The sequence below is a fragment of the Lathamus discolor genome, chromosome 14, assembly GCF_037157495.1.
Source record: "Lathamus discolor isolate bLatDis1 chromosome 14, bLatDis1.hap1, whole genome shotgun sequence".
In the NCBI taxonomy this organism is placed as follows: Eukaryota; Metazoa; Chordata; class Aves; order Psittaciformes; family Psittacidae; genus Lathamus; species Lathamus discolor.
The window spans coordinates 5,972,979-5,996,212 of NC_088897.1; the positions used below are offsets into that span (position 1 = coordinate 5,972,979).

Consider the following 23,234-nt stretch of genomic DNA (forward strand, 5'->3'; position numbering starts at 1 on the left):
TGACTGGAGCTTGGATGTAGGGAAAACGTCAGGGAAAGACAGTGAACTAACAGTTGAAGCAGAGGCGTCAGAGGCAGGTGCTTCAGGTTCTATTTTTGACTCGGACGAGCCAATTTGCTTCTCTCTGCTTTGGCTTCTCCTCTGCAAGATGAGGATGCCAGCAGCTGCCTCCTGGGTGTGGGTTGCCTTGCTGAGGCGAGGGCTGTCAAATCTCCTGTTCTGGGTGATGCTCACTTGACCTCAGCGTTGTTCTCTGCACTGTTGCCTGCATCTCCTTCACTTGCATCTCTGCAGTGCTTTCCTGGGCCTATACAGGGTGTATCGCACACAGCAAGATGTTTGGGACCTTCCTCTGTTCCTGCAGTGCCTGAGGGCTTCCCCATAGCATCTGATAACCAAACAAGATGTGCTGCCCCTCAGGTGATGTGGGGGTCTATAGATCTGGTAAATTACACTAAATGGAGTTGTGGCCCTCATACAAAGCACTTCCACCTCTCTCTGAATTAGATATTGTTTCAGGGCACAGGCAATAGCTAGGTGCTGGAGTGTGTCCAGAGACGGGTAATGGAGCTGGTGAAGAGTCTGGAGCACAAGTCTGATGGGAATGGTTGAGGGACCTGGAGGGGTTTAATCTGGAGAAGGCTCAGGGGGGACCTCCTCACTCTCTACAGCTACCTGAAAGAAGGGTGGAATGAGCTGGGGGTCTGTCTCTTCTCCCAAGTAACAAGACAGGGTAAGAGGAAATGGCCTTAAGCTGCACCACGGAAGGCTTTCATTGGATATTAGGAACAATTTCTTCACCAAAGGGTGCTCAAGCATTGGAACAGGCTGCCCAGGGCAGTGGTGGAGTCACCATTCCTGGAGGTATTTAACAGATGTGTAGATATGGGGCTTGGGGACATGGTTTAGGGGGGGACTTGGCAATTCTGGGTTAACAGTTGGACTTGATCTTAAGGGTCTTTTCCAACCCAAACAATTCTGTGATTCTCCGACCCTGCTCTGTTATATGCCCGTCTAATGTTAGCCCAGCTACAGCTCTGGGCTTTACAGCAGAGGGGTGGTGAGGGACAAGTGATGATTATCAGCTGGGCCCACCCTTCCTGGCTCTGAATGAATGAGTTTCCGAGGCTGCGGGTGCTTTCTCTTTGCCGCATTCCCCAGAAAATCCCTGGTAATTGGGCTCTCCTTCCTTCCAGGAAGCACTGCCAGCTCCTCCTGTCCTCCTATCAATCAAATTCGCTACCGCGTAAATTCAGGTGCGCTTCGGGACCGCCTGCTCTCCAGAGCCCGGCTCGAGTGTCGCGGAGCAGGGAGCCCGAGCACAAGGTGCGCTTCTCGGTCACTGCTGCTGTTAAAGCTCTCACGTTGAGCGCTGCGGCCGGGCGGCGCCTCCGCGCTGCCTTTCCACCCTCCCACCCCGCTTCCGGCCGGCGCCGAGGACCGGCAACCAGGAGGATTTCAGCGCGGGGCGGCCCCTTTGTTCGCGTGGGTCGCCGGGCCCGGCCGTGTCCCGGCCCGGCAGCGGGGAAGGAGGGGCCGAGCCTCGCCACCGCCTCCCTGCCGCGCTCCCGTCTGAGCCGCGCAGGGCGGGTCTCGGCGGCCGCCCGCCAGCGGCTGCAGGCTGCGGCGGCGCGGGGCTCCCCAGCCCGAGGGTAAGGAGGCAACAAAGGAGGGGCGCCGGCCGGGGAGCGGGGCCGCCGAGCGCCGGGGAAGGGAGCATCGTCCTTGGGCGGGGCGGGAGGCACCGTCCTGAGGCGGGTGCGGGCGGTGCCGCGGCCGCGCTGGTCCCCGCAGCAGCGCCCGAGGCTGGGTAGAGCGCGGCGCGGAGCGGGTGGTGCCGGGGGTGCGCACACGCGTACACCCACCCGCGGCTGCAGCCTGGCCGCCGGGTGCTGTGCGGTGACGAGCACCCGCCGGGGCCGCTGGAGCGGCGGGGCCTGTCGCTGGGAAGATGGAGCTGAGGGTGGGTGGCAGCATCCATTGCTCGGGGCCGAGCGAGTTTGGGTTTGAAACGAGGGAGAATTCTCTTTTGTCTCCGGGAAGCTGCGCTGCTCAGTCTGCTCTCTGCCTTGCTGCTCTCCAGTGATACAGATATCAACATTAGCTGCGTGCTGCAGGATTCGATGGGGTTTTGTGTGTAGCAAGATGTGCTGCTGAGGAAGGCCCATCAGTGCTGGGCTGCTGTCATTTGCAGGGTGGATGGAGCGGGATGTGCCTCTTGCACATCAGTGCAAAGCACTGAATGGTCCGTGTGGGAAAGCATCCAGGGATGGAGGCAGAGGCGTGTGTTATCTTCTGGGTGTCTAGGCAGGCTGCAGCAGCGTTAGGGAAGCGCTGGGGAGACAAAGCACTGTGTCAGTGCTGGCTGTTACTTGCTGCTCTGTTGGTTGTCAGTCTCGTAGGCCTGCAAACCTTGTCTCAGGAGCTCATCCTCCTGGAATGGATGTCAAGTTTCACCAGCCCATCCATTACTGCTGGCTAGAAGAGTTTCCTTGAGGGTGACTTGCAATTTGAGATATATTTGGGGTGCATGGCATGTGTGTTTGCCTTCACCTCTGCCTAGCAGTGCTCCAGGAGGGCCCCTTTAATCAGCATGGGTCAGTCCTGCCCCATCATTGCTGGGGAGGTGATGCTTTAAATGTGCTGCAGCTGCCAATTTTTAAACTGGGATATGGGATTTGGCATTTTAAGACATTACCTGCCTGCTCTTAGAGCCTGCCAGGGCTAGGATGGAGAGAGACTGCATCAAACAGCTGTGTTCTCATGAAAATCTGTCACCATGCCTGCCAGAAATCACAGAGTACAGGACTTCAAAGGCTCAGCTCTGAGACAAGCCCCACGTTAAAACCTTGGCACCAGCCATTACAGGCATATCAGAGAGAAGCTGTGCTGGCACCAGTTTGTCACCTCAGGAGCACTGGTGTGTGTGAGGGGCCTGCCTTCATTTAAGGGGAAACTGGTGTGTTTGAGGAGATACTCTTACAGACTGGGTTGTCTGCTGAGGCTGAGGATTGGTATGTGTTCCTCTTCTGCTCATCTTCCTGCTGTCTCTAGCCTTGGAAGCTGCCATCATTTACTCCAGCAAGTAGCAGTTTCTGATACATTTCCTCTTTCTCCCCATTTGTGCTTCTGCTCTGGCAGAAGAAATGATGAAGAACCTAGATGGGAATTTCCCAGTGTTGAGGATGCAGCTGTGTAAGGGTACAGATGCCAGTTCTTCTTCCCTTCCGTTACTGGGTGGTTAAAATGGTAAGAGCACAGGTTCTGCCTCCTGACTGAGGTTGCTGGTTTTATTTATCAAAATGCCTCCTTTATCCATGAAACTTAGGAGAAATAAATAGTTTGGGGGAGGGAGGGAGGGAGGGAGGTGTCGTCATTCTGGTGAGGATGAGAGACAATATATAAAGCAAGTTCCATCTGCCAGATGCAGGGTGTCAGTGCCACTTTGCAGACTGTGTACAATGCATGGCAAGGTTTATGTACTGTTAAAGCTCTGGGAAAGATGAGGTACAGGTAGCTAGACGTCAATGTGGCTTGTTGCTGACCTACGTTAGACACTGCTATGCACTAATTTAGAGATGTCTGTAGGTATTTACAGAAATGTTTTTCATAAACATCATTTATAAATACATTGAGCCCTGTTTCCCCCTCTATCTCATAAGGGGTCTGAGCACAAGAACAACCAAAGAAGTTGCTGATATGAGGCAAGAAGGCATATTTGCTCCCTTCTGCTCAATTGCTGAGTTAAAAACAGCCAACAGTCTCTGGCTGTGGTTCTCTTATCGCTGTTCTTGTGATATTTACAGTAGAATTTCAGGTCTTGTTGGGAGAGCACTTTGACTCATGGTACTGGTGATGTTGGACTCCAGCAAGACTGGGGCTTTATTTTATTGGTCAGTTTTCTAAACCAACCAGATTAGGTAAGTTAATGAATCAAGGTGACAAACTGTCTAAGCTTGCTCCAGAAGCTCAGGTCAGAGAAAGGAATTGGACTTGGTCTTCCTGAGTCCTACTCTAATCTTGCCTCCTCCATGCGGCTGACCTTCCCAGGGAAAGCTCTTGCCTCCATGGCTGATACTGATGGAGAACAGAGAAGTCTGTCAGTGCGTCGATGTACAAAGTCTCTTTCTGCAGTACCACCATGCTCCTGGAGCATTTCCCCTTGCTCTGCTGAGAGAACCCTGCATGCTGTGTTACGTGGTTGAGCTGCGGTGCTAAATGGAACAAAGCAAATTGACATTCCTTGTAGTTGGATTTAATTTCTTACTCTTATATGATTGTGCAGTAGCTCTTGCTGTTGCTACCAGTGGAAAAATGACTGTTGCATGTGACTCTGAGACTGGCACCTTAAACTTATAGTTACTGTTATTCCTGAAAAACATCCTGAAGAAATGCTGTAAAACAAGAACAAACACCACAGTAGTTCTGCTTCAGACTTTTTGGGAATCATTACTATGCAGTGGCGTGGTTTCTCTCATTTCCTTCTAAATGAGTGGAACTGTTTATACAATAGGCATGGTTGTTTGAGAGACAGTGTAAGCAAAGAAGGACCAATGAAATGAAGAAATGGAATCAAACATTGTAATATATTGTTGTCATGTTTAACTTATTTTACTTCAGCCCATGGTTGGAACTAGATGACTTTCAAGGCCCCTTCCAACCCAAATCATTCTATGAGATGATTCCATGATGGAATAAAATATGATGCTGACTTGAATTGGCACTGAAATTAAGTGAGCCTTCCCTTTCAGTGATTTATTTTATTATGCTGGTGTTTTCCCACCTGCATAGTTGTAGAGAAATGTGCACAGACAGTGGAATGCCCTGCTGTGGACTCTGAGCCAGCTGTGAGGTCCCATCTCCCCATCCTCATCTGTGCTGAAGCCCAAAGGAAGTCTGAAGTTCTTGTTTGGTTTATTTTGGGAGTTAATGTTCTGAACTCTGCTGTTGACTCCCTTGATAGCTCCATTTGTGCCTGGGAAAGCCAAATGCTTCCTTTTGAAAAGTATTTGTACTCTGTGTCTATAAACACTTCAGAAAGATTTCCCAAGTCCTTTGGTGGGCTGGGTGTTGAGCGGTGCCTAATGGAGTGGAGCAGCTCTTCATCTCTGCTGCTATTTCTTAAGTAATCTTGGGAAAAATCTGTTTTCTCTGTATTTCTTTCTCCCAAAATGGGTGTTGCAGCTCTGACCTCCTTTGAGGTCTGTGAATTAAATGCTCTGTGGATGTTGGAACTTTTTAATCACTTCTTGGTGTTTTTCAGTCCCTTCCCTGTGCTCCCTCACATGGTTCCTTTTAAAAAGATAATGTAAAGAGAGTGGTATTGCTTGGGCCAGAGCTCTCGCTCAAAATGAATTCTGTTTTGTTTGCAGTGGTGTAGTAAAGACTGCATAGATGGTGGTTATGCTGGAAGGGCTTCACAACGAATTGGAATGACAGAGGCTTCCAAGAGATCATCTGTCCCAGGTTAGGTCCATCTTCATCCTTGTAATTCAGGACAGAGGTTTGAAGATTTTTATTCTTAAAGAATAATGTGGGCAATGAGGGGTTTTGTCCAGCCTCCCTGGCCAGTCTAGCTCAGTTACAACTGCAGAGCGTGTGTCTTCCGCTTTGTTTTGTTTGTTGTTGTTATGGCTTTGTATATCTGCCTGTTACTATACAAAGGACCAGTACAAAGGTGTTTCATTGACAAAAGCAACGCGATTTCTTCTGCAGCATGAACTTCTTCAGCAGCACATCCTCTGGCAGGGCAGAGGAAGGCTTCCAAAGTGAGGCATCAGCTTCTGGCATAGGAACCGACAAAGGCTTTCTCTGGCTGGTCTGTTCTTTTTCTTCCTTTTACATATTCCTCCCCCATTATCTGTTGCATCATGCTCTGAAAACTTCTGTGTCCACCAATTAGTGCTGGAAACTTTTCAGCCATCCTGACAGGCACAAAAAGCAGCTGCCTGGTGAAACAGACAGCGCTTCCCATCCTTTGCATCCCTCCCATTCATGACCTACAAGCACATCCCCTGGATGGAGAACAAACCTCCCTGGAAAGAGGCCTCTCCTGGAAGACATGGAGAGATCTTTATGCCATGAGATGTGTTTAATGGGCTTTTTAGCCTCATATTTGACCGTTGTATATTGTGTGCTATATTACCTCAGTAGCTTCCGTCAGCCCTCTGTATGAAGCCTATCCTGGTGATTAAAGGCTGCTTCTTAGCTGTATTTAGCATAAAGCTATTTGTTTTATAACTGAGATCCTTACTACACAAACTGGAGTAGGTCAGTCTGCAACCTTGAATAAGTGCATTTTTTGTTTTCTGGACTTCTGTTTCCCAGCTGGTAAGCTTGGCACATTATAGCTGATGACCAATCCACCAGCCATCCCTAATGGAGATTTAATGAGGAACAATATGGCACAGAAAGGCAGGCTTGCGTGGAATATGCTGCTGGGGCAGGGAAAGCTGATGTTTTGCATTACACTGTTCATAGAATCATAGAATAGTTAGGGTTGGAAAGGACCTTAAGATCATCTAGTTCCAACCCACCTGCCATGTATCTGTGTATGTAGTCTTGTCGTGGGATCTGTGTAGTAGATTTTGAACTTGCTAAATCATAGAATCACATAATGGTTTGGGTTGAAGGAATCTTAAAGCTTATCCAGTTCCAGTCCCCTGCCATGGAAGGGACACCTTCCACTAGCCAAACTTGCTCCAAGCCCCATCCAACCTGGCCTTGAACACTGCCAAGGATGGGGCAGCCACAGCTTCTCTGGGCACCCTGTGCCAGCGCCTCAGCACCCTCACAGAGAATCTCTTCCATACAAAAGACTTCTATGGGTATGTATATTTATATATATTTCTACTAAATAATATTGGCAATAATACTCCTGCAAGTTTAATCATGGTGTCTCCAAAGCATCTGCAAGCACTTTTCCCCTTTTTATCTCTGAATCCCCTCAAAGCGCTTTGTCTAGATGGTAGGAAGGTGTGGGAACACTTCCAACACATCGACATGCAAACGTCAAAAGTCAGATGGTGCTTTTGGGTGATCATATGGTTCAGGTTTATGGAGTGCTATGATATACTCTGCCTTAGGGTGCTGGCAGCATTGACTGTCATTGTTAGAAGTTACAACTTGAATTTTGCTTTTCCTTTCTGGTTGAAACAGGACCAGCCTGTGTTGGAGATGTCATGCCAGCACTCTGTGGTGTGATGTGCTCGGGCTGCTTCTTGTAGCTGCACTTTACTTGCTTGGCTAGGTGAGATTATATCTTGATCTCTGTACAAAATCATGATTGTGGTCTTGTCTGCATTAGAGGAGAGATTAGTGACACTTTCTATATAGAACCCTGTTTCTGTAAGGAGTGCAGGAGCATCTGGGGCATGCAATGCCTCTAAAGCTCTGGCTAGAACATGTAGTACTTGCAGTATTCAAGGAGTGTGGTGGGTTGATCCATCTGCCTACCTGCATGCAGGCTGGGTTCACCCCAGCAGCTTCACTCTTATCTCCAGAGTTAGGAATTGTTACATCCCATTTTTAGCACTGATCCATCTGGACGGACCTGTTCCTTTTGGTTGCCAGCATCTGTGCATCAAGCACTGCTGTATGTGTGCTTCCCAATGGCATGGGGTAGTGTGTAGATAGGAATGCTGATTAAAACCAGGCTGTGGAGCAGTTCTGCTCTTTCAAGGCCTCTGTTGCTGCTGGAGGAGACTGGGATGGACAGCCTTTCCCAGATGTGTGCAGATGTGCCAGCCTCTCCTATTCCTGCCAGCCCAGCAAGTCCCACTGCAGCACAGACAGGGCACCAGGCATGTTCAGTCTCCACACCTCATTTGCAATACTGTGTAGGATGGTGGTTGCTTTTTCACCCTCTAGAAACTGTAATCTCTCACCTCTTCTGGTGTAACATCCTATGGTGCTGGGGTGGTTTAGTGTGTGGCTCAGTGCCTGAAGGCTTGGAGCTCAGATCTGTATCTCTCTACATGTGGTGCAATCCAAAGTAAATGATGACTTCTGCAAGGCAGGTAGTGAGGTGTGGGTCATAGGAACCATGAGACAGGAGTGATAACATAATAATGTTGATGGGTAAGATCCAATTTGATATAACTTTCCAAAATTATTATGGTTTTGGTCATTGATAGGGATGTAATTTAATTAAGAGGTATGTTCTGTCTTGTACTATAAGGTTTGTGAGCTAGCTCTGACTTTTCTAAGGACCTTTGTATGGTGATAAAGTAGGAAGCTTCATGGTTAACACATACTGGCTGAAAGGAAACTTCCTACATGACTGGCCTCCCTGTCTCCAGCAGTGGCTGTGGTGGGAGCTGTGTAGGTATGTTGGTGTCAGCTGTGGTCTGGGGAAGTTAATGTTTGTAGAGAGGCTCAAGAGACAGCCACAATTAGTGCACATAGCCCAGAGGTCAGGCTCTCAAGTGGGAGGCTGGTGAATCAGCAGGGAGGAGGAGGGTGCTCCAGGGAACAACTGTATCCAGTATTGTTCTGCTGCTGCCAGTGCAGAGATGGGAACCAGGATGCCTGAGTGTGGGTAGAGGGGATGGGGCCTTGGTGCTCTGGAGAGAGGGTGAGTTTGCACCTCCACAGCATCTTAGGTTTGGTGATCTCTGGTCTTTCCATAGACACAAGTGGTGGGACCCTCCTGGTCTGTCACCCTTCTTTTTGCATATTGTACTGTTATCATCTGTCTTTGTGCAGCAAGGAGTTTACTGACCACTGTGGAAGAAGGAAGCAGGAGTCCTGGCTGTCAGTGCTGCATTTCAAGTGTGAGAGGGTCTGTGTTTCCTCTTCTGCTTACCTGCTGTTGTATCTCTGCTTACTCTTAACAGCCAGTGTCAAGGTGGGTTAGTTATTCTTTCCGCTTTTGAGGACATTTGCTTTGTTTGAAGGAATAAGATGATGTTAGCTCATAGTATTTGGCACAGAGTTTACCTTGAGATTTTGCTGGGGATGCAGCATGCATTTTGGGTTGCCCATGTCTAAACCAGACTGAATTCAAGTGATGAAGGTTTAGAGAAGATCTTCTAAAATTAAATGGAAATGGTGAGTGCTGTGTCTCAGGACCTTTCAAAGGAGAGCATTGCTTGGTCAAAATGATATCGTGAAGGTGGAGAAAGGGCAAAGCCATCTTGGGAGAGCGTTGGATGCAATGAGAGAATGTCAGAGGGCAGAGTACGCAGAATGTGCAAAGGGCAGAGTAGGTCTGTGGGCAGAAGGTTGGCTTGACTAAATCTGGACTGGCAACTGGTGGGGGGTTCCCAGCCAGAAGAGGCTGAAATTGATGCTGCTGAACTGCAGGAATGAAAAATCTTGTGGTTTCATAACTAAACAAAAGGAGTTGCATTAGGTACAGGGTAGGCCTTTTTGTCCTGCATCCCTGCCTGCAGTTTCAGCAGCTTGTGGAGGGGCAGTTTTCCCTTAATGTGGCATTGTTTGTGTTGGAACTCTTCTGAGGGGATTTCTCACTAGATGCTAAAACTTGCAGAACTAATGATCCAGGGAAAGGCTTTGCTCTTGTTCCTGCTATAGTGACCAGGTCTCTACTGCATACTGAATTGCAGTAAATGTGTGATTATATGGACATGGTGCCTTCTTGTGGTGCACTTGAGGGTGCGAGTAGATGTTGGGTGGCTTTAGTGGAGCACAATGGGGGCTTCAGGAGCAAGCATAACATGTCCCAAAGGTATTTTCTATTACACAAAAATATGTTGCATTCCAATGCTATTTTCTTTGCTTTTAACCAAATCATCTGCAAGTTTAAACAGGTACAACTACGTTATCAGCAGACAGGCTGTCATAACACTGCTCTGAAAAAGAAAACAGAATTCCTGGTTTCAATGTGCAAAGAGAAAGAAGAAGCTTGCAAGACTAGTTGTTTCCTATTTTCAGCTCTCTGTTGCTTCAGCTTTTCAGTGACAGTCAACAAACCAAGGCTGGCCTGCAAAGAAGTCTTCATTGCATGTGCAGATTGTAAGAAAGAGGGAGGGGGAAATCAGGGCAGGAAGGACCTGGTTGCTATTTTTGTTTCATAATCAAAGCCTAGGGTAGAAGCTAGATTGCAGAAGTGCACAAATCAAAATCTCTGTTAACCTGAGCTCCGGTGAATAATGGATCAAGTGCCAGGGTGAACTTTAATGCTGCACTAAATTGAGTAATCAAAAGCCAGGAAATTCTAGAAGTTCAGACTCTTCTGAGGCTCTGCACAGGGTGTGTAGCATGGCTGAGGTGGTGTGTATAGCTCAGATTTAATTGAAGACTTTTTTTCTCTCCAGTAGTAAAATACCAAGCCCTTATAATGGAGTGTTTTTTTGACCTCATAGCAGCCTTCCAATGTCTGAAGGGGGCTACAAGGGTGCTGGAGGAGGACTCTTCATCAGGGACTGTAGTGATAGGACAAGAGGTGATGGGCTCAAACTGGAACAGGGGAAGTTCAGGTTAGATATAAGGCAGAAGCTCTTTACTATGAGGATGGTGAGGCACTGGCGCAGGTTGCCTAGAGAAGTGATAAATGCTTCATCCCTCAACCAATACTCAAGGCTGGGTTGGACAGAGCCTTGGGCTACATGGTCTAGTGTAAGGCATCCCTGCCTGTGGCAGGAGGGTTGAAACTAGGTGATCATAAGGTTCTTTCCAACCCAAACCATTCTATGTATCATTATCTTTCCTGCACTCTGCCTTCCTCATGTTTCTTTTCCAGATTCTTCTTATGACACTTCCTGTGAATTGGCTGCTTGGATATTGCCAAAGCCTCTTTAATAGTAGAGCAATTGGATGAAGTCTGAACTGACCTGGAGGACAGCACTTCTGAAATCTCTATATACATTCTGTTCCCTTCCCATGGGAGCTGTGCAACTTTGGTGTCTTGCCCTATGTTTTCCTCTAGGAGCACTGTCCCCGGCCCCCAGGGCTTAACTCCAGGGAGCAAGAGCTCACATAGATCCAAGCTCATCCCCAGGACTTTTCCCACAAATCAGAGCTAGTTTTGCTCTGCAATTAGTGCCAGATTGTTGCTATCTCCTGTGTCGGTCTTCAGCAGGCGTTTTGCCAGCATGGGGAGTGTGAGCTCATCAGCAAGCCCGTAATTACTCCCTAGTTTGTATGTAATAACTTCCTTGAATGGTCTTTGTTTCTTGTGTTTTGGTTGGAGTTTTCCCCACTTTGCCTCAGGTTTTGCATTGTGGTTTTTAGGCTGCAGTGGGATGTTTTTGCATGTTCTTCCTTTAATAACCATTGTTTTATAACGAAAGTAGTCTATTATAGTGGGTAAACTAGCTTAAATATGGAAGTTTTTAACTGAAAGGCCTCTGGGCTTTCCCTTTGCGTTCTGTGCTAATTATTATAAAACTGGAGTGAGAGAGACAACTAAACACAAGCTTTGTTTAAGGTTAACAACCTTTTAGATGTGCAAGGGAGACTACACGGTAACAACAGAGCTCTGTGGCTGAAGAACCTATGTGAATTCAACTGCAAGGGAGGAAAAAAACCTGATGGCTGTCAGGATTTTGGGATCCCCTGATTTTTCCTGTGTGTAAGTGAAAGCAATATGCTCCTTTCTTTCATTCCTGTAGTGCTCTGCCTCCATTCCCTCTATGGGGGAAGGAAAGGGTTTCTTGGGAGAGGACTCTGACCTTAATTAAGAGTGAGCATCTTTTATTTCCTCTATACTTCAATTAAGCAAAAGGATTTAATCCTGATCTGCCACGGGCTTCAGGAATGGGTTTCTGATTGCTTGTTGGAAGGAGTAACTAATGGGAGAAGTGAGAAGGCAGTGCTATGATTGCCTTGGATCAGATGGAACATCTTATGGATTTAAGAGATGAAATTGACTTTTCTTCTCAGTGTAATCTCTGCCTCTATTAGCAAAGCTGCAGTTTGGCTTTATCAGATCCTGTCTCCGTGATCGGATTCATTTCCTATCCCTCTTGCAGAAGATGCAGTGGTTTGAGTCCAGCCTTTGGATTTTGTTTGCAAGGGAAACTTTGGTTCTTAAAATCCCTAGCCCTGTCTTTGCAGCATGGCCAGTGTTGCGGGGTCCTGGACATGGGACACCAAATCTTTGTCTGTCCTTGCCTCTGGCATGCAGTCTGTTATATATCCTGGAGCAATGGCTCTAGGAGATAGAGCTGCTTTGCTTGAAAAATCTCATTTTCCTGAGGGTGGGGAGGGTGCAAAAAAGCTTGGAAGTAGGAAGAGGACTCAACCAAATGTTCAGAAATGAGAGATTAAATAACCTTACATAACTTAAGAAAACAGAATAAATATCTTTAGGCCAGTAAAGGTTTTGTATAAGGCCTAATAAATGAACACCAGAGTTGACACTGAAAGCTTTTTGCCTTTATTCTGTGTGCTTGTTGAAGTGAGTGCAGAGCTCCTCCAGCAATCAGTGGGCCACATTCTTTAGCAGTTTATTTTCAGGAAGATGTTGGGCTTCAGGTATCACTTTCACCATTTGCAGTGCCTGATACTGAAGGTTTCTGCAAGCAGTAATGCTGATTTCACTGGGAGATCCTGCATGAGGAGTGTGACACGAGTGAGTATGAATTGCTGGAACAGGCAGCTGTGGGTCTTGTGGGGAGCAGGGTTCTTCTTGGGCGGTGCTAAGGTAAATTCACTCTTGTCCAGAGTCCCAGAGGCTCTTGAATGACAGAGGATGGGGACCAGACCCAGAAACTGCTTCAAGGCTCTGAACTCTCTGAAATACAAAGCCAGAACATGGGGTGAAAATTAAGTTCCTGCCTTTATGTTTAACTCTCCTGAATGTGCATGCAAAGGATGTGTTGAAAACAAAGTTGGTTTTAACTTTGGTTGACCTTCTGTTGGACCTTCCCCAGCTACGTGTTGTGTGGCAGCATGTGGGATTGTCTCCTTCCTGTAGAGGCTGGGGATTTACCTTGCAGGCGTATAATTCCCTTTCCATTGCTCCATATGGAGTTGCTGTTATTACATTGTTAGAGCAGCTGCAGACAGGATTCTCGGTCTTCCCAAGCTGTGTCTTTTTTACTAATGCAAGAGTCTGTGCTGATTTCAGCCACAGCACCACATCTTCTGATAGCCCTGGAAGTGGCTGGAGCTCTGCTTGCAGATGTGCTGCCCTAGGGCTACATCCTAAGCATTGATGTTCCCAGTCCTTAGCATGAGCATGAGGAGACCTGGCATAGTGTTTTAAATAACGGCACGAATTGCTTTTCAAAAGACTATCTTAGATAGGAGTAGGTGAAACCAGAAAAAGTTTACTGTGCAAACCTTTCCCTATCCCAGCTGTTGTCTTTAAAGTCACTGATTATTTGCATGAGTCAGGATTGTTGTAAAGTGTGTTACTGCTTCTCTGCATTGTCTCTGTTTATCAGTAACCTTCCATACAACATGATAACCTTGGTTTCCTTCAGTCTGATGACTAGATGCTTTTCTTTACCTTTTTTTCATAGGCCTTTGTCCTGAAAAGCTGCATGTCTGACTGCAGACTTCACATTTAAGTTCTTACTTGTGGGTTTCCGAAGCTAGAAAATCAAAAACCTAAATTTTGGTACTTACTTATAAATTCTATACTTAAGAAATAAGGATTTATTTCTCCACAAAATACTGCATATACCCGACTGTTACACCATTGCTCAGATACAGCTGGTCTAAATGCTACTTGGATCTGCACTCAGAATGAATTCCCTGTGCCTTGCCTAGGGTTTTGTGTTGGGTAAACACTTCTTGCATCCAGACCCATCCAGAAGGAAGCACCAAGCACAGGATGGGATTGGGGCCAGCTCAGTCTGGTGTCTGGAAAGCTGCTCCTGTGTCTTGCAGTTGCTTCTCTCAGTATGTTGAGGTGAAGAGATCCTTAGGGGGCTTTCTCCTGGGGGTCTGCTTTGTTGCTCACATCCATCTTGAATGGGATGGTATTCCACATGGCACACAAGTACTCATGTGCCTTGTTGAAGGTACAAGGGATGAATGAAGCAGAGAAACTTGCAGATAAGCTGCATTGCTAAGGCTAACAAAGGATTTTGCTTCCAATCCTTGTTACTCTTTGTCGTGGTTTAAACCCAGCCACACAGCTCATTCACTCACTCCTCCACCTTTCTCCCTCTTTCTTTCTTTCCCCCCCACCCTGCTCCCGGAGGGATGGGGGGAAGAATTGAGAGAATGTAGCTCCCACAGGTTGAGATAAGAACAGCCCAGTAACTAAGGTATAACACAAATCACTACTGCTACCACCAGTAACAATAATGATAAGAGAAAATAACAAGGGAAGAGAATACAATACCACCGCCGAACGAGTCCAGCCCCCCGAAGAAGGCCCGTGCTCTTCCAGGTAACTCTGTTACCTCCGTGGGCATGACGTGCTGTGGTATGGAATACCCCTTTGGCTAGTTTGGGTCAGGTGTCCTGTCTCTGCTTCCTCCCAGCCTCCCCTCATCCCTGGCAGAGCATGAGACTCACAAAGTCCTTAGTCAGGGTGAACATTACTGAGCAACAACTAAAAACAATCGGTGTTACCAGTGATGTTCCCAGGCTGAAAGTCAAAACACAGTGCTGCACCAGCTACTAAGAAGGATTAAAACTGACTGCTACTGCTAAACCCAGGACACTCTTCTACCACATTTGAGAACTAATTGAAGCCTCAGTACCTCCAGTTGTTTCTGCTTTTAACCTGTGCTGTTCTGATGCCTGGCCAGCCTTGTGGATACTTGAATATCCAGATATATTTCTTGTGGTGAAAGGTATTTTTTGGAAGTTATTTTTTGGTATTTAAGGACAGTATATATTTGTACTTAAGAACTGTTCCCCTTTTTGCATCTGAGCCCAGGTGACTCAGATCCAGCTGAGTCCCCTTTTCTGATGGAAAGAAGGAAAAGAGATTTTGGTCGTTTGAAGCAGGCTTTCACATTTTGCATTCCTGGGATGCTTTTCTTAGTTGTGGGAACAGACAGAACCATTCATCTCGGGATGAAAAGATTGCAGGAAGAATCTAGCAGAGATCTAGCAAAATCCTTGTAATCTGTGTCGTCTTGGAAGAGGAAGAAGACAAAAATAAGCAGAGCTGATGGCCCCAGTATCCACAAGTGCAGATGGGGTATTTTTTACACTGTGTCTGGAGAAAGCCACATTTCCATGAAGTTATACAGGGGTTCAAAGCTTACAGCTTATGCAGATAATACAGGGAGTAGGAAAGAAAATGGCTCGTGTGGTTCTTACGCCATTTGTGGCATCATATTTGCCTGCATTGTGCATCTACTGCTGGAAACAGGTTTTTGAGAAGGGCTTTGTCTGTTAACAGAGGCTGTTGGGATACTGGGGCCACAGTACAGGAGCTCAGGCCAAGTTATCTCTAATGGAGATACTGGCCTATGTCCCAGGCCAAGGCTGTTTCTGCAGCACAAAAGCTGCATCGCTTGATTGAGAGCTGATGTGTGACTTGGATGGCTCTGGGTGAAGATGACCTAATGGTGTAATTCAGAAGAGCTCTGTGCTCGGCATTCAGAGCTTCCTAAAAATCAGCTCATACAGGTTTATGTTGAAGTGAGAAACTAGTGACAGGGAAGGAGTATCTGTCCCTAGCAGCAGGCAAAGACTTCTTTAAAAGCGTCCCAGACATCAGTCTCATGGATGCATTTCTAGCCAGCTGGATTTACAGTAAGAATTCCTATGTTCATCCTCATCTCCCTGTGTGACAGTGAGGGAGCAGGTACGTGCTAAAGCAGTTGTCCGTGTTTCCTGGCTTTGGTCAGTCTGCAGCTTGTGGAGATGAGAATGATACTTCAGACAACCCCTCAGACTTCCCTGTGAACCAACGTGCAGTGAGTGGTGTGGGGCTGGGGGCATCTGGCTGTGACGGAAGGTAGCATTTGAGTAGTTTTTGACTCTGTGTGACATGGACACCCCAGTGACTGTGGCCATGAACCAGCCATGGTGATTGTATTTCAGGATAAAAGCAGCTATCTGCTCAGAGAGTAGTGTAACTAGCAGCCTGTGGAGTTCATTTGGGCTTCAGCGTTAGGATGTTGAAAGCTGATGTGTTTGCATAAAGATTTCTGATAGAAACCTCTCTGCAGTGGGAACGCACTTCCTCTTGTTTCTCTGCCTGTGTAAAAATAAAATCCAGGCATCCTGAGAAGGAGCAGAATATCACAATATCCTGTGACCTGTGGGGACAGCTGATCCTCAGGGATAATGAGAAGTGGAGGGAGAATGAACCGAAGTTCCCTGGCTCTTCACAGAGGAGCAGACTAAATTCACTGTCTTCCCTAAAGTGTATGTGGTTCTGGCTGCAAAGATGGAGATCCAGAGAATCCCTCTGACAGAGGCCTGACAAACTGTAAAATGCTGTTATTCATCTGGCACTCTTTCCTGGTCAGATTCTTCTGTTTTATCCTTCCCCTGTGTCCTTTTATCCTTTGCTCATCCACAATCCTGGCTGTGGATTCAGCCAGGATCTCCAGCTTGCTTAATCACAAGTACAGCATCAAACCTTGTAACCAAAAGGTAGGGCTGAGAGAGGCGATGTGCAAATCTAGGAGTAACGGCATATTGTGTAGAAGCAAACCTTCAGGTTGAAAGCGATGGAGATGGGGCAAGATCTCTTGATAGAGCACATCAGCTGGCAGCAGAAGTGCTAGAAATCAAATTGCTGTGTAAAATCAAAGCTAGCCCCAGGCAAAACGTGTCATACGAGATGGAGTGGGTGGGAGGGAGATGTCTGATGGCTTGACAGATAGGAGGAATATTGATACGCTGATCAGTGTTTCTCACCTCCAGAGTCTGTTACTTGTCTCCCTATTTTACGCTGAATAGAGCTGGGATCTGCAGCCTTCTGTCCAGCTCTGTGACAGCGTCTCATTTTTGCAGTCTCTAGTGCAGGAAGGCAGTTTTCTTAAGAACTGGTTGATCTTGTTCCTGATGCTGGTGATGTGATCTGAGCTTCCCACTTCTCACAAACAGCCCTGACTTCTGTGTAAGTTAAAATACTCCCATTTGGTGCTGTCTGCAGGTGTCTGAAGTCACCTGAGGTGTTGAACACCCTTTGGGGGGAACATGGGGATGAGTGGGGCTTGATCCCTTGGGTTTTCACTTGGGCTGTCTCTGCTGATCCCTCCTTTCTGTGTTTGTCTAAGCTGGTGTGGGACGACTGACTCTTGCTGCTGGAACACTCTTTGGTGTCTCAGATGTTTGTGAGCCCTCAGTGATAGAGTTTTGGAATTCTTCTTGTGGTTTTTTGTCCTATGTGTCTGCTTGCAGCTTTCCCTGGAGCTCTGCCAGCCCTCCCCTTGCTCTGACCCAGCCTGTGTTGAAATCCTTACTCATGTCTTAATCACTTCCCGTCCCCACTATTGCAATTCCCTCCTCATGGCATCTGTAAATCTCTGCTGCATTATTTCTCAGGAGTGCTGCCTCCTTCCTCAGCCCAGGCAGCAGGTCTGGGTGTCCCCCAGCTTCTGACTGCTCCTTGGCTTGCTGTCCTTGCAGTTCCTTTTACCGTGAGGCTGGCATTCTCTGGTTTACTGTGCTGCCACCTTCTTCCCTCCTCATCCCAGCCTGCTCAGCCAGCCTGAGCTTCCTTTTGGCTGATCATCTCAATGTTTTATTGTTTTTTCTGTATCCGTTAGGAATGGGATTTTTTTATTTTTTATTTTTTATTTTTTATTTTTATTTTTTTTTTTTAGCAAAATAGTCATTTCCTTTATTTTTCGTTTCTTGTCATAGAACTTTTTGCTTGAGGAGTTGTGTGTTTGTTCATGCAACATCCTTGCAAGGAATTTGGAGGTTTTATTCTGCTTGCCTACCAGGAAGGGAACGGTACAGGGAAGGGTTATGTGACTTCACTAATGAATAGCTGGTAAAGTCATGCTTAGGTTCTAGAAAGTGATTTTTTTTTTTTTCAGTCTGACTGGAAATCCATGGGGTCAGATGCCCTTTTTCTATAACAAGGTTTTGGATTTGTCCTTAAGAAAAAGAGCTGAAAGCCCCGTTTTGGACACTGGTGTCTCCTTCCTCCTCCTGTCAGTTTGGAGAGGCTGCCCCAAAGTCTTGTGAAAATACAGGCCTTGTACCAAAGGTTCAAGCTGGGGTTGTTAGTGTGCCCTTGGTAAGGGCTCTGACAGCAGAACTGGATCTTGGTGCATGAACTCAGATTTTAGAACTTAAAACTAGTCAATAAATCCCAAACTGAATTTAAATTGTTTGGGAACTCTGGGAGGTTTCAGCATCGGTCCAGGACTCTAGGATTAAAGTGAGACTGTGAGATTGAGGAATGTAACATTAGGATGGGAGATGGAAATGATCGCCCTTGCTTTACAGGAGAAGAAATGGAAGATCTTGACTCTGCTGTGGCTATGAGGAGGGTGCTGGGTACTGCTTTGTGGGATCCTGTTTGGTGCTCTCCCACCCATTTTCTCTCTGGTTTGTATCCTCTCCCAGGTCTGTAACAATGGAAGAAGAGGTCAGTCACCGAGAAGCCTGAATTGTGATACTAGGAAAGCCCTTTGAGACGCTGACAATAGGAGCCTGAGATACAGAAGACAGCAAACATGCTGAAGCCAAGTGGACTTAAAATCCCAGGCAGGGCTGGGAAGCACTCCAGCCCAGTGGGACGGGCATCAGGGACCACTACAGCTGCTGTCACCACTGGCTCAAAAGAAGGTAAGGACTCGATTTGGTAGGGGCATGAGCTGACCCAGGTGATTACCTGGCTTAAAAGCAAAGGGCTAGTGGTGCCAGTGTTCAGTAAGATGTGAAATTCCCATCTGTACATAGATTGATCATGAGCATGGATCAAAGCAAGTGTAATGGGGTGAGTAAATGGTCTCTCTTTCCCCAGGAATGCACAAAACAGGTTGTGGAGTGGGTGGGAGACAGATGGATCCTCTGGTGTTCAGGGCTGATAGAGAGCTGCTGCTTCCTGCCTTGCTTGTTTGTGTATGTGTACCTGTATGCATATGAACATATGAAGAGCTGGTAATATGGTAACATATGAAGAGCTGGTAATACTTAGGCAGATGAGAAACTCACCGAGGACCTTATTAAACACTTACTAAACATGAGGACCTTATTCACCAATGTGAAGGGCTGGTAATACTTAGGCAGATGAGAAACTCACCGAGGACCTTATTAAACACTGTCCTATAGCTATGCCTTTTGGCCTGTGATAATGCAAGAGTAAGCACAAGGCATGTAAGGTGGTTTGTCCTATGCCAGTTCCCTCAAATTAGTGCCTTTGTTTGCACAGAATCATCAGAAGCACTGGGATTTGAGTAATGACTTTCCTAGACATACATACCCAGGTTTTTCTGTCTGATGATCCATATCCAGTGTATATGTAAGCTATACAGACTGCCCTTATACAGTATAATTAACACTTTGAAAGCATATGAGAAGTGTTTTGCTTAGGAATCATTTTTCTGGCTTCTTTAATTGCTAGGTGCTTTGTATTAGACATAATTCAGCAAATGTTCAAGGTGCAGGTTTTGTATGTAATGCTTTTTGTCTTCCTTTGTTATAAAAGGCTTTCCTCTAGCTTCTGGGGAAAAGAGTCAGGATAATGTATATCCTATCAATCAATCAGTTGTACATCCGGTATGTTACGCTTTCCATCTGAGAATTTCGCTGATTGCTGCTTGAGATCTGTCAGCCTCTTGTCCCATAATAATTCAGACTGTTGCCCCCATGCCTGATTTCTTTGCTATATGTTTCAGTGCCAAAGATGTACAGTGTTTGGCAGAAGCAGGAAAGCTTTGTACCTGTTGGACAGTGTAGGGGGTAATAGGGGGCAAAACTAGCTTTAGCATGCTATAACCAATTCATCTGTGATAATGATACTGCAGAAATGAGGGTCAGCAGACAATGCTCCCTCTTGTCAGAGGAATGCAGAAGTGTTAGTTATTGAAACAAACCAAAAAGAACCATTTCTGAAGTTTCTCTTATGCTTGTCCCATGAACACCCTCCATTGAGAGGGTGGTTTGAGCACAACCTATGCACAGGAGTTCCATGCAAAGTCTCTGCCTGGTGCTGAGGAGCCCTGGTTCTGCTGTTATTACACATCAGGGCTCTGCTTTGCTCATGGATGTCTTCAGCTGAGCTTTCCCTTCTTTCAATCACTGATAGTGTATGTGTCATCTCTCCCACTTAGTAAATTCTTTCCTTGAATAGTATTTAAAACCCAGTTTTAACTTGGCTTTTTGCACATGTGCAGGGTCTTGTTTGAGGGCCCAGTCCTCAAGCAGAGCTTGAGGTCAAGGGCTGAGTTCCAGATCCTTTGGTGTAGGGAGTGGAGCAGCACTGCTTTTCCTCTGCTGAAGACTTGGCCCTGGATGTAGAGATAAACATTTGAATTTCACTTTTCTGTGTTTGAGTGGGTTTTAGTATTAGACTGATTTCTTAATTTAGTATCCACATGAAAGATACTGAAGTTCCCTTGTATGTGTTTGCTAGAGGGAAGCATGAATTGACAAAGGAAATTCTTACTATGAAGCTTATAGGTTGGGCTGTTTAATTTGAAGCTCTTCCCCACACCCGTTTCTGTATTTCCCTCTTATTTCTCACAGCAACTCACGGGGATTGAGAAACAAACCCGAAGGCCTCCAGTGAAGTGACTGTTTACCTGCCAGCTGTGAATGTCTTGAGGTGCTGGATTTAGACTTGCACTGTGGTGTGGAATTGTTCTCAGATGATTTTTTTTTTATCACTTCAACAAAATGAGGGACAAGACCTGAGGCCTATTCTCCCCATGGGTGCTTTGTACTGAGGTGTCTCAGCAAACACAGTCACTATGTGTGTTGTGGTATGAAAGAGTCAGTCAGCACTGGGGTCTGATGCAGCCTTACAGCTGAATGCAGCACTTGTGTGCTGGAGCTTCTTTGTGCCTTGTTCAGCTATAGCCATCTGTCACTGTGATAGATGTGCAGCAAAGCGTAGGCAGAATCTGCACCAAAATGAGTTTGATCTTTCCAGGACTAAAACCAATTTTTTAACTTCTCAGGCAAAAAAGTGTGTATGGAGAAGGGGGAAGTGTTGGGATGGTAAGTTGGTGCTGTGCAGCTATGCTGCTGCTCTTCTGCCTCTCAGGACAGTGCAGGGAAGCTTTCCAGAGTCACAAAGCTGCCACAGCAATCATAGTACTGAGCAATTCCTGCCTGGAAGGTGAGAGCAGGGCACAATTACAAAACAGAGCTGTTTACCGGGCCTGTGCTAGGTGGATAGTTGTGGTAGGGCTTGTGGCATCATCTTTAATGTCTTCCCTACCATCATCATCTTGCTCTGTGTCCTTCGTAAGAGCTACCACTGTGTCTTTTCATGGCCTGTACCTGCTCTTCCTCCTGCAAATCTCTCCGAAGGCCTGGCCAGCCTTTTGCTGCCTCCTGTTCCTCTAAGTGGTGAGCAAAGTCTGCATCCCCAAATCCTGTTCACTTGCCTATGGGCCCCTCTGTGAGAGCTTCAGTGTGTGTGCTGGCTGTGGGGCTGAGCAGCAGCACAGCCAGTCGTGAGATTCAGCCTCTGGCAGGGAAAAACTCCAAGAGAAAATACTTTTTTTCTGAAGTGGTTTAATTCTATTTCAGAGCCAAGTGTCCACATCACTAAAATCCTGACCACAGCAGGCACTGACGTCAACTCTGAGGATGCCTGCAGCCAAAGAATCTGGTAGTAGATGGCTGTAGAGGCTGGATTTCATTACCTTTCCTGGGATTAATTAGGCCTGGGCCATAGGAGGGTGATGGAGCTTTACCCCATCCTCACTCTTCTGTCCTGCTAAAGGATCACTCATCCTCTGGCCTCTAAATAGATCACTGGTGTTAATTCATGGCAGTACTGATAACCCAGCTTTATCAAGAGAGGTAAGTGCATGGCAGCCTGAGGGCTGTTAGAGCTGGTAGTGCACAGTGAGTGCTGAGTGCTGTCCTCAGTGTCACGGCGCTGACTCCTTTCTAAGATACAGAGGGACAGTGACAGAGATGGAGAGGCTACAATTGTTCTTTTGTGTATTTAATTCAAGCATCGCAAAGGGCTTTTTCTGCTTTTCTTTCCTCTTCTGTCACTATCCAGGAAAATGCCTTGATGTGATGCACTTGGTGTCTGGTGGGATAGAAAGATCCTCTAAAGATACCAAGCTTAACATCAGGTCTTAAAAACCTGGGTGAAGGAGGTTGTGTGCAAGGCATTCGTGAAGCCCTGCAGAAACAATGAACTCTGCTTTGTGCTGTCTTTGAATGTTTGCATGAGTTCTGTCAACTCTGACTGTGCACTGAGCGTGCTTCCTGGGACACTGTCAAGGTTTGCCTGGCTCCAGTGGCATCTGAGCGCGCTGATGTTTCTGAACTCGCGTGTTGCCTCCACACTTTCTTCTGGCACTTCTGGCTTCTCTGGGGTTTTTTAGGTGTTTGGTGAACTACCTGAGCCCTGCAGCTCAATGCGGGGGGAAAAAAACCCAATGTGGTTTGGATTATAAAATACAGAGCTGCAACATTGATCTCTCTGAATTTGCTACCCTGGGGGAAGACAGGAATCTCAAAAGCTTGAAATATAGATGCAGAAGAACCATAAATACAATCAAGTGCAGAGTTAAACTGGAACAATGTACAGCCTGTTGGCTCTGAGCTGTCTCTTGGCTTTGATAGTCTGGGGCTGGCTGAGAAAGACTCCACATTAAGGTTGCTTTCCAGATTGGGTGTCAAAAGAAGGTGCTTGTTCTGCGGTTGTACCTGAGAGTTGTCAGCCATTAGCTGCAAATCAGTTTTGAAAAGCTTCATGCTTTCTTCCTCTACCTTTCCTTATGCTGAACAGTCTTGCCTGCAGAAGTGCAAGTAGATGTATTTTCCTTTATTCTTAGTCTGGAATACGCAGGATGCTTTGGTTTTTCTTTTCTCTTTTCCCCAGCACTCTGTTCATATTTCTTTATAGAAGGTCAAGTGTCTTTCATCCAACTCTCATCTCTTGCATTCCCAGCAGTGGAAATGTACCCTGTTAAACTTGACCACGTAGTCTTGACAACTCACATCTTATGTAACAGCACAGAGGACTGATGAGGATGGAAGATGCTCTGTGCTCATGCATGTGTAATCTTGTAAGTCACGGCTGTAGGTGTCTGCAGAGACCATACATGACATATTCACAGCATGTGAGACAGTCTGGCTCAATATATCAGTTATTTTTCCTGAGAACTTACTTGGAGCCTCTGCTTTCTATCAGCTCATGGGGTGTCCTCTTTGAGCTTCCCTGGAGTGGAGTTACTGTGGTTCCTACCTGA

At 46.5% G+C, this 23,234-nt stretch overlaps 1 protein-coding gene across 1 annotated transcript in view; it reads left to right on the plus strand.

The window, feature by feature from the left end:
- Positions 1-1,420: 1,420 nt before the first annotated feature.
- Positions 1,421-23,234, plus strand: part of CLIP2 (CAP-Gly domain containing linker protein 2) — a 79,190-nt gene continuing 57,376 nt past the window's right edge. The window contains exons 1-2 of the mRNA XM_065694512.1: positions 1,421-1,652; positions 18,415-18,636. Of these exons, the coding sequence (XP_065550584.1) occupies positions 18,525-18,636 (112 nt within the window). The 5' untranslated portion in view covers positions 1,421-1,652; positions 18,415-18,524. The remainder of the gene's footprint in view (positions 1,653-18,414; positions 18,637-23,234) is intronic.